At 40.0% G+C, this 11,063-nt stretch overlaps 1 protein-coding gene across 1 annotated transcript in view; it reads right to left on the bottom strand.

The window, feature by feature from the left end:
• SLC20A2 (solute carrier family 20 member 2) overlaps positions 1-11,063 on the bottom strand; it is a 74,262-nt gene that overhangs the window by 4,123 nt on the left and 59,076 nt on the right. Inside the window, exons 9-10 of the mRNA XM_024765044.1 lie at positions 10,364-10,549; positions 9,033-9,117 (exon numbers count right to left, since the gene is read on the bottom strand). Of these exons, the coding sequence (XP_024620812.1) occupies positions 9,033-9,117; positions 10,364-10,549 (271 nt within the window). The remainder of the gene's footprint in view (positions 1-9,032; positions 9,118-10,363; positions 10,550-11,063) is intronic.

Raw genomic sequence — 11,063 nt, 5'->3', positions numbered from 1 at the left:
AAAGATTTAGCAATCCAAGCTTTATTACAGGGGTTGCAAAGTGGTGATTTACCAACTCCCTTCCCATGTTATCAGATGGAATGTTACTTTGAGAAAGAACTCTTTCCTCTCCTAATGCATTTTAGGATCTTGATACCTACTGCCACATCAGTTGTAAATGTACAAGGGCATCCATAATCTGTGAATTTCAGCACACTATAACAATCCTGTAAATTGTTCTCTTTTTGCTAATCAATCAACAAAACATGTGTTACTGTTGCTTTTATTTGCATATCTTTAATTACTGCTAAGGCTGAACTTTATTTATATATCCAATTTTACTCCCTCTAGTCTTTAGATATAAAAATTGTCCTTTCCATAAAGATGCAAAACATGACACCAAAATATAAAACATGGGAGGTGGGGGAGGAGTAAAAAAACATAGAGCTCTTAGAATGTGTTGGAACTTCAATGACTATCAGTTTAAAACAAGTAGATATAGGTTGATGTATATGAACTACATGATAACCACAAATCAAACTTAGATGCACAAAAAGCAAAGAGAAGGGAACTCAAGCATAACACTAAGGAAAAGCATCAAACTATAAGGGAAGAGGCTAAAAGAGGAAGAAAAGAACAAATGAACTACAAAAACAACCAGAAAACAAATAAAGTGGCAATAAGTACATACCTATCAATGATCACTTTAAACATAAATGGACTAAATGCTTCAATCAAAAGACACAGGGCGGCTGAATAGATTAAAAAACAAGACCCATCTATATGCTGCCTACAAGAGACTCACTTCAGAGCTAAAGACACCCATAGACTGAAACTGAAGGGATGAAAAAAGGTATTCCATGCAAATGGAAATGAAAGCTGGGGTAACAATACTCATATCAGACAAAATAGACTTTAAAACACAGTCTAGGGCTTCCCTGGTGGTGCAGTGGTTGAGAGTCCGCCTGCCGATGCAGGGGACATGGGTTCGTGCCCCGGTCCGGGAAGATCCCACATGCCGTGGAGCGGCTGGGCCCGTGAGCCATGGCCATGGCTTCGGAGCCTGTGCTCCACAACAGGAGAGGCCACAACAGTGAGAGGCCCGTGTACCACAAAACAAACAAACAAACAAACAAAAAAACACAGTCTATAACAAAAGATAACAAAGGGCATTATATAATGATAAGAGATAACATTTAGAGACATATATGCACCTAACATAGGAACACTTAAATATATAAAGCAAATATTAACAGACATAAAGGGAGAAACTGACAATAATACAATAACAGTGGGGGACTTTAATTCCCCACTTACCTCAATGGATAGACTGATCATCCAGACAAAAAATCAGAAAGGAAACACTGGTCTTAAATGAACATTAGATCAGATGATCATCTACAGAACATTCCATCCAAAACCTGCAGTATATACATTCTTTTCAAGTGTATGTGGAACTTTCTCCAGGATGGATCACACAAAACTAGTTTCAATAAATTTAAGAAGATTAAAATTATATCAAGCATCTTTTTCAACCACAACAGTATGAAACTAGAAATCAATTACAGGAAAAAAATGGAAAAAACACAAAACAACAAAAGACTAAACAACCTGCTACTGAAAAACCAATGGGTCAATGAAGAAATCAAAAAGGAAATAAAAAGATACCTTGACAGATAAATGAAAGTGAAAACACAACTGTCCAAAATCTGTGGAATGAGCAAAAGTAGTTCTAAGAGGGAAGTTTATAGTGATACAGGCTTACCTCAAGAAACAAGAAAAATCTCAAATAAACAACCTGACTTTCCATCTAAAGGAATTAGAAAAGGAAGAACAAAGCCCAAAGTAGCAGAAATAAGGAATAATGAAGATCAGAGAGGGAATAGAGACAAAAAAAAAAAAAAAAAAAAACCTGACAAACCTTTATCCAGACTCATGATAAAAAGAGAGAGGGCACAAATAAACAAAATTAGAAATGAAAGAGAAGTTGCAACCAATATCAAACAAGCATAAGAGACAACTACAAACAGTTATATGCCAACAAACTGGACAACTTAGAAGAAATGGATACATTCCCAGGCACATACAATCTTCTAAGACTGAGTCAGGAATAAAAGATCTGAACAGACCAATAACTAGTTTTGAAACTGAATCCGTAATCAAAAGACTCCCAATAAACAGAAGTCCAGGACCAGATGGCTTGACAGAGGAATTCTACCAAACATTTAAATAATTAATACCTGTCCTTCCCAAATATTCCAAAATATTGAAGAGGAGAGAACACTTCCAAACCCGTTTTACGAGGCCAGTATTACCTGGATATCAAAACCAGACAACGATGCTACAAAAAAGGAAAATTACAGGACAATATCCTTGATAAACACAGATGCAAAACTCAACAAAACATTAGCAAACTGAATTCAACAATACATAAAAAAGATAATACACCATGATCAAGTGGGATTTATTCCTGGGATGCAAGGATAGTTTAATGTCCACAAATTAATCAACATGATACACCTCATTAACAAAATGAAGGATAAAAATCAGATGATCACCTCCATAGATGCAGAAAAAGCATTTAACAAAATTCCACATCCTTCTATGATAAAAAAATCTCAACAAAGTTGGTATGGAGGGAACATATCTCAACATAATAAAGGCATTTATGATAAACCCACAGCTAACATCATACTCAATGGTGAAAAACTGAAAGCAAAGCTTTTCCTCTAAGATCAGGAACAAGACAAGGATGTTCACTCTCATCACTTCTATTTAACATCGTATTGGAAATCCCAGCCACAGCAATCAAATAAAAAGAGAGAGAGAGAGAAAGAAAAGGCATCCAATTGGAAAGGAAGAAGTAAAACTGTCACTGTTTGCAGATGACATGATCCTATATTTAGAAAACCCTAAGGACTTCACCAAAAAACTGTTAGAACTAATAAATGAGTTCAGTAAAGTTGCAAGAAATAAGAGTAATATAAATAAATCTGTTGGATTTCCATACACTAATAATGAACTATCAGAAAGAGAAACTAAGAAGACAATCCCATTTATAGTCAAACCAAAAAGGATAAAATACCTGGGAGTAAATTTAACCAAGCAGGTGAAAGATCTGTACTCTGAACACTAGAAGACACTGATGAAGGAAACTGGAGACAATACAAATAAATGGAAAGATATCTTGTGTTCATGGACTGGAAGAATAATATTGTTAAAATGTCAACACTACCCAAAGCAATCTACAGATTTAATGCAAAGCCTATCAAAATACCCATGACATTTTTCACAGAACTAGAACAAATAGCCCTAAAATTTGTGTGGAACCACAAAAGACCCTGGATAGCCAAAGCAATCTTGAGAAAAGAGAACAAAGCTGGAGGTATCATGCTCCTTGACTTCAGACTACACTATAAAGCTACAGTAATCAAAACAGTATGTTACTGCACAAGAACAGACAAACAGTTCAATGGAACAGAAGAGAGAGCCCAGAAATAAACTCATGCACTTATGGTCAATTAATCTATGACAAAGGAGGCAAGAATATACAATGGGGAAAAAACAATCTCTTCAATAAGTGGTGCTGGGAAAACTGGACAGCTACATGTAAAATAATGAAATTAGAACATCTTCTCACACCATATACAAAAACTCAAAATGGGTTAAAGACCTAAATGCAAGACATGACACCATAAAACTCCTAGAAGAAAACAAAGGCAGTATGGTCTTTGACATTGGTCTTAGCAATATTTTTTTGGATATGTCTCCTCAGGCAAGGAAAACAAAAGCAAAATTAAACAAACAGGACCTAATCAAACTAAAAAGCTTTTGCACAGTGAATGAAACCATCAACAAAATGAAAAGGCAACCTACTTAATGGGAGAAGATATTCGCAAATGATATGTCCAATAAGGGGGGAATATCCAAATATATAAACAATTCATACAACTCAATATAAAAAAAGAAACAACCCGATTAAAAAATGGGCAGAGGACCTAAATAGGCATTTTTTCAAAAAGACGTATAGATGGCCAGCAGGCACATGAAAAGCTGCTCGACGTCACTAATCATTGGGGAAATGCAAATCAAAACCACAATGAGACATCACCTCACACCTGTCAGAATGGCTATCAACAAAAAGACCACAAATAACAAATGTTGGCAAGGATGTGGAGAAAAGGGAACCCTGGTACACTGTTGGTGGAAATGTAAACTGGTGCAGCCACTATGGAAACCAGTATGGCGGTTCCTTAAAAAGTTGGAAATAGAACTACTATATGATCCAGCAATTCCATTCATGGGTATTTCTCCGAAGAAAATGAAAACACTAACTTGAAAAGATATGTGCACCCAATATTCACAGCAACATTATTTACATACAAGAGCCATGATATGGAAGCATCGTAAGTGTCCATCAACAGATGAATGGATAAAGGAGAAGTACTGTGGCACAAGGGAATATTACTCAGCCATAAAAAGGAATGAAACGCTGCCATGTGCAACAACATGGATGAATCTGGAGGGTATTATGCTATGTGACATAAGTCATAGAGACACAAATACTGTATGTTTTTACTTATATGTGGAATCTAAAAAATAAAACAAATAAATATAACAAAACAGAAAGAGACTCACAGAATTAGAGAACAAACTAGTGGTTACCAGAAGGGACAGGGGTGGGGAGAAGGGTAAGAGATGAAGGGGATGAAAAGGTACAAACCACTAGGTATAAAATAAATAAGTTATAAGGGTATAATATACAGCACAGGGAATATAATCAATATTTTATAATAACTTTGTATGGAGTATCATCTATAAAAATATCAAATTACTATGTTGTACACCTGGAACTACTATATTGTAAGTCAACTATAATTCAATTTAATAAACACCAGCTAAAATAACATCATGATAACATAAAAAAGTCTCTTCATGTATTTTGCCCATTTACATATTGGAATCTAAATGTGTCTCTTATTTGTTTATATGGTGTTTAAATAATTTTTTTTTTTTTTTTTTTTTTGCGGTACGCGGGCCTCTCGCTGTTGTGGCCTCTCCCGTTGTGGGATGCGCAGGCTCAGCGGCCATGGCTCACGGGACCAGCCGCTCCGCGGCATGTGGGATCTTCCCGGACCGGGGCACGAACCCGTGTCCCCTGCATCGGCAGGCGGACTCTCAACCACTGTGCCACCAGGGAAGCCCTAAATAAATATTAACTCTGATATTTAATGCAAATACTTTCTCAATCCAGTATTTTGCTTTCACTTTTAAGTTTCTAATTTCATGCAATATAATACGCTACGCTTTTCTTCTGTGATTTATCCTTAGCTTGAATATTTGATAAATTCTCATTTATTTTAAATTTTCTAAAATAAAATTCTATTTTATTCTAAATTTTAAAATAGTTTAAAAACATCAAGCCATCAGATATATGTTCATGTATTTTGAGAACTGTGGGTCTACTTTTATTTTTCTAGGGTGATAGCCAGTTACTCAACTTCAATTATTGGTTAAAATTTTCCTGCCCCAAACTATATGCTCATATATACTAGGTTCTATCTCTGGTCTATCTACTTTTTTATACAAGTATCTAATTTTTCATTATTGTGGTAAAATAGATAATGCAAAATTTATCATTTTAACAATTTTTAAGTATACAATTTAGTGGCATATAGATCCTCATTGTTTGGCAGCCATCACCACCACTTATCTGCAGAACTTTTTTGTCATCCCAAACTGAAACTCTCTGCCCATCAGCCCTCCTTCTCCCCACCCTCCTGCCTCCTGTTTCCTTATAGCAGACTTCCTATCTGCTGAGGCTACTCCCTCTTCATCGCTTTTCTCTGTAGATCATTTTATATTCTTGCTAATTTAACCCACCAAATTAACTTTAGCCTTATTTCGGAAAGTTATGAGAAAAATTTGGTTGGGCTAGTGTTTGAGGACTTTCCCACCCAATGACACAGTGTGTCTCACATTCAGGTTTTCTTTTACCTCTGAGCAAAGCTTTGTGCCTTTTTCATGTACATCATTCACTTTACTAGGGTTTTCAAATGTCTTTTTGGCATGTATTTCAACAGATGACCGTACGTTGTTTTCTAATGGATCGCTGAGCCGTGTGTTATTGAAGACGTCTGTAAACCCATTTCTTGAGCCCTGTGAGGGGCCAGCCCTGCACAGGCACCAGCCCTGCCCTGTTCGGAGCCTGCATTCTGATAATCCAGATCAATGTGGTCCTGCTGAAATGTTCTTTCATGATATTGTTGATGTCATTTACTAGCATCTTAAAGTTTTAAAATCAACATTCATATGTAAACACAGCTTTCATTGTTTGTGATGTTTTTAATCAGGTTTCGGTATTAGGGTTATTCAGTATATGTTTTATAGACCAAACTGGAGAGTTTCCTGTTTTATTTTGTTTTTTTCTCCTACATTATGGAAAGTTCATATAATGTGAGAATTATCTATTCTTTTAAGATGGAAAAGATTAGCCAGTGAATCCATCTACAACTGGAGTCAGCAGTGGCCTCCTCCTTTTTGCCTTTTCAGGTGAGAAGAACTGTTTTTGGAGAACTTCCTTAATTTCTTCCTATTGCTCTGGTCAGGGTTTCCACTTTTTTTCTACTTTTTGTGTCACATTTATTTGTCATGTATATTTTTGCAAAAAATAATTCATTTTACAGAGGTTTTCAAATCCTTAGCATACAGCTATATGGTTTTATATTTTAAAATTCTCTCCCAAATCTGTTATGATGACTTTCTTCTTTCTAACTTAATTCCCCTCCCTTCCTTTTCTAAGAATTTGACGCTATTTTGTTAGTAAACACTTTCCTCTCCCCTTCTCCTTCACTAGTTTTGTTTTAAAATTTATTTTGCTTTTATATCCTTCTTGCTGTTTCCTGAGAATTTTTATTGTTCTGAACTTTTTATAAAATACTAATCTGAATGCTTGGTTCTTTTATTTTTCCTTTGCTCAATTAAAGCATGTAAATATATGAATTTTTATCTGAGCATAAGTTTGTTATGTATACACACATGGACACACAATTTGTTTTTTTCTATTTTCCAAGAAATCTATGATTATAATTTTTAAACTCCTTGATTCAACTGTTACTTAAAAAGAGCATTTTAAAATGTTCAAGGGGACATTTTAAATGTTCCTTTTTTCAACATATATTTTTAGTTTAATTTATTTGGGATTAGAGATTGTGTAGAATATCTGTTCTTATTTTATAAATTTAGTTGTGATTTTTATCATGGTCTTCTGAATTTGTGACTAATTTTTATAAATGTTTCATGATACTTGACAAGAAGACATAAAATTTTGATATATATTTATTAATTATACTGCTATAAATCAAATCCATTATATTCCTAAGTACTTCTGTCTTCTTCATTTGTCACAGACTTAGACACATTAATTTCTGAATTCTAACAGCTTTTGCCTTATGTTTTTAGTTGTTATGTTATTTGGATCACAAGGGGCCCAGAGTCCCATGTCTTCACTACTGATGAGGTCTTTTGTTGATATAAGGTGGTATTCTTTGCTGCGTTCCGACTTGCCTCTTAATAAGTTGAGTGTGTTTCCAGATTAAGTCCATCACCAGGCACTAACAGCAACAGAATTACTGAGAAGTAGGGGAACCAGACAGCATCGATATTACGAGTAATCTAAGGTAGCCCTTTCATCTTCCAGATTAGAAACTGAAACCTAGAGGCTAGTGGTCCTATTTGTACTTATTTTTTAAACTGAAGTATAATTGATTTACAATGTTGTATTAGTTTCGGGTGTACAGTAAAATTATTCAGCCATATATATATTTTTTCAGATTCTTTTCCATTATAGGTTATTACAAGATGTTGAGTATAGTTCCCTGTGCTATACAGTAAGTCCTCGTTGTTTATCTATTTTACATATAGCAGTGTGTATCTGTTAATCCCATCCATACCCCTAATTTATCCCTGTTCCTCCGTTACCCCTTTGGTAACCATAAGTTTGTTTTTTATGTCTGTGAGTCTGTTCCTGATTTGTAAATGAGATCATTTGTATCATTTTTTAGATTCCACATATAAGTGATATCATACGGCATTTGTCTTTCTCTGTCTGACTTACTTCACTGAGTATGATCATTTCTAGGTCCATCCATGTTGCTGCAAATGGCATGATTTCATTCTTTTTTTATAAGCGTTTCACATTTAGCGGTGCTTGTTTACAGACACACTGGTTGGAGTTTTCAGGCTGTGTGTAAATGGAGAGCCCATCGCTGTCTTGGTCACTGCGGTACCCTTGGTGCCCAGAGTGGTAATAAACAAGCTTTTCAGGAATGACAGGAATCTATGAACCTAGGAAAATCTGCAAGCCGCTTTTGCTTTGTTGAAGTTGTTGGTGGGTATATTTGTATACAGGGGGCCCACTGGAGATATTTTAGAATTCCTCCAGGTACTGGGCAGCCCTGGGTTACAAGGCCTGGGTTCCAGCCCTGGCCCACCCCGGGGGTCCTTGGGTAACTCCCTGAAACTCGCTGGGCCTGTTTCCTCTTCCTTCATCTTTAAGGTTCCTTGTGGCTCCAACAGTCCAGGTACTAGACAAGGAATTCCCTCTCCCACTGAGTTCTAGAGCACATGACAGTGGTTAATATCATCCGGAATTCACTCGAAGGCAATTGAGTCACTTCGACCACCTTATATTAGAAAAAAGAACTGAAACAACCGTGTCTTACGATTCCATGGAAACGATTTCTGCCTACTTCTGTCCCCCTGTCAACTCCTGGGCCCCTGGGCCTACAAACACGGTTCGTGGACGCACAACCTCAATGCAAAACCCACTGTGGAAACAATGAGAGAACCAGGACACGTGGAAGGAGAGCGAGCTCCCGCCGGGAACGCGTGGAGCGGCCAGGTCTGCGGGACGGGAGGCGACCCGAACCGCTGCCGGCGGGAAGGGCCGGGAGGGGCCGTCTGAGGAGGCAAACGCCCCCGGGAGACCCCGCCGTGACCCGAGCTCCCCTCGGCCCCGGGTGACCGGGCAGGACGCGCGGGCGCCGGCCTACCTTGCAGTGCGTGGTGCTGACGGGCAGCCCGACGTTGGAGGCGGTGACCACAGTGAACGCTGAGGCCAGCTCGATGGTGAAGCCGCTGCGGAGGAGACAGGGGACACGTCACAGGCGCTGCCGGTGGCTCGCCGGCCCTGGGTGCCCAGGCCTCACCAGGACGCTTCTTGGGTGGACTGCGTCCCATGGAATCAGCAGAACCAGGGACTGCGGCATGGTGGCCACATGGCACCAACGCTTGGCATGAGGCTGCTTGCAGCCCTAAGGAGCCTCGTTTTCCCGGTGTGTTTTCAAAAACCACACCCTGTAGGCGCTGGGTCAGAAATTCCCGCTGAGCCGAAGGTGGTGAATTGTCATGTCTAAAGTGGCGCAGGGAAAACTGTGCTCTCATTTTTAAAACGTGTACGTGTCATAAAGGAATGAATTTTTTCTCAGATCACTAATTTTTCTTCAATCTTATAAGAGAATCGTTCATTAAAATGACTTTCAAGGGGGAAAAGATCTCTTACAATAGGCAGTTTCAAGTTTTAGCTGTATTTGGAAAGTTCTCCTGTGAATTTGTTATTTAACCAACAGTGGTCCCCAACCTTTTTGGTACCAGGGTCCGGTTTGGTGGAAGACAATTTTTCCACAGGGGGATGGTTCAGGCGGTAATGCGAGCGAGGCGGGTACGGTTCAGGCGGTAATGCGAGCCAGGGGGAGCCATGGGGAGCGGCAGGTGAAGCTTCACTGGCTGGCTCGCCCTCGCCTGCCACTCACCTCTTGCTGTGTGGCCTGGTCCCTAACAGGCCACGTACCGCTGTCGGTCCGCGGACCAGGGGTTGGGAACCCCTGCTCTAGAGGATACACACTAGAAGGACCATAGGAAACCACGTGGGAGTCTCCAAACCCCACCCTGGGGCATGGGCACCCCTCCTGCCGGCTTAGCCCAGGAAGCAAAGGAAGGATGTGGAGTAAACCTTGAAGGGCAGCAGGGGACAGCTGCAGCCAGCAGGTGGAGCTGGTGAGCAGAGGATTTTCGGGAAAGGCAGGCCCAAGAGCCCTTCTCTCCCTCCCCGCCTGCTCTCTGGACCTCAGGCGGGGTAAGGGCAGTGGGAGTGTGGGAGGGGAACGGGGTGCGGGTGTGGCTGCAGGTGGATTCGCTTTTTCTCTTCCCTTCTCCCTCCATTCCCATCCCTCCCACTCCCACCCTCACCCCGTGCCACCGCTGAGCAGCGCATGAGGGTGACGGGTGAGAATGGCACACGGGGACCCCGCTGCAGACCCGGCTATGCAGAGAGCCGCGCTGGGACGTCCAGACACAACCACTCCGCGCCGCCCCGGCTGCTTACCTGGACGGCGTGATGGGGGTGAGGTCCTTCCCCATGGTCTGGATCACTCTTCTCCCCCAAACCCAGAGGCCTGTACAAATTCCAACCCCTCCGTAAAACAGCAGCCAGACGGGAGTCACTGCTTCTTGTAGGACGGCACCTTGTTCATAAATCAGCCACAGAGCTACCAGGGGACCAATGGCATTACTGGGAGGAAAGAAGAGGTTAATTGTACAAACATCGTACATGCATACAGATGACGCTGTACATGACGTGCAGGGACTTCTCTTCTTGAGAACAGCCCATCTGTCGCATTTGGGGCTTGCCTATGTAATCTACAGGTGATAAAAATGATTTAGTAACTTGCTTGGTTGTGGTTTAGAAAAACAGGAAGTTTACCATCTTGACTATTTTCAAGTGTACAGTTCAGGAGTGTGAAGGATATTCACACTGTTGTGACACAGGCCTCCAGAACTTTTCGTCGTGGAAATCCGAAACTCTGCACCCATTAAATAAGAATTCCCTTTGCCCCTGCCCCACCCCCGCTAACGACCGTTTAACTTCATCTCTGAGTTGGAGTAGCTCTGCGAGGTTTCTCCTTAAGTGCAAGTGTATGGTGTTTGTCTTTTTGTGGCTAGTTTATTTCACTTAGCATAATGCCTTCAAGATTCATCCATGTTGTAGCATGTAACAGAATTTCCGTCCTTTTTTTTTTTTTTTT

The sequence above is a fragment of the Neophocaena asiaeorientalis genome, unplaced genomic scaffold, assembly GCF_003031525.2.
Source record: "Neophocaena asiaeorientalis asiaeorientalis breed wild unplaced genomic scaffold, Neophocaena_asiaeorientalis_V1.1 scaffold14, whole genome shotgun sequence".
In the NCBI taxonomy this organism is placed as follows: Eukaryota; Metazoa; Chordata; class Mammalia; order Artiodactyla; family Phocoenidae; genus Neophocaena; species Neophocaena asiaeorientalis.
Note: the sequence above shows the minus strand (reverse complement) of the source record. Positions and strands in the feature narration are given on the sequence as shown.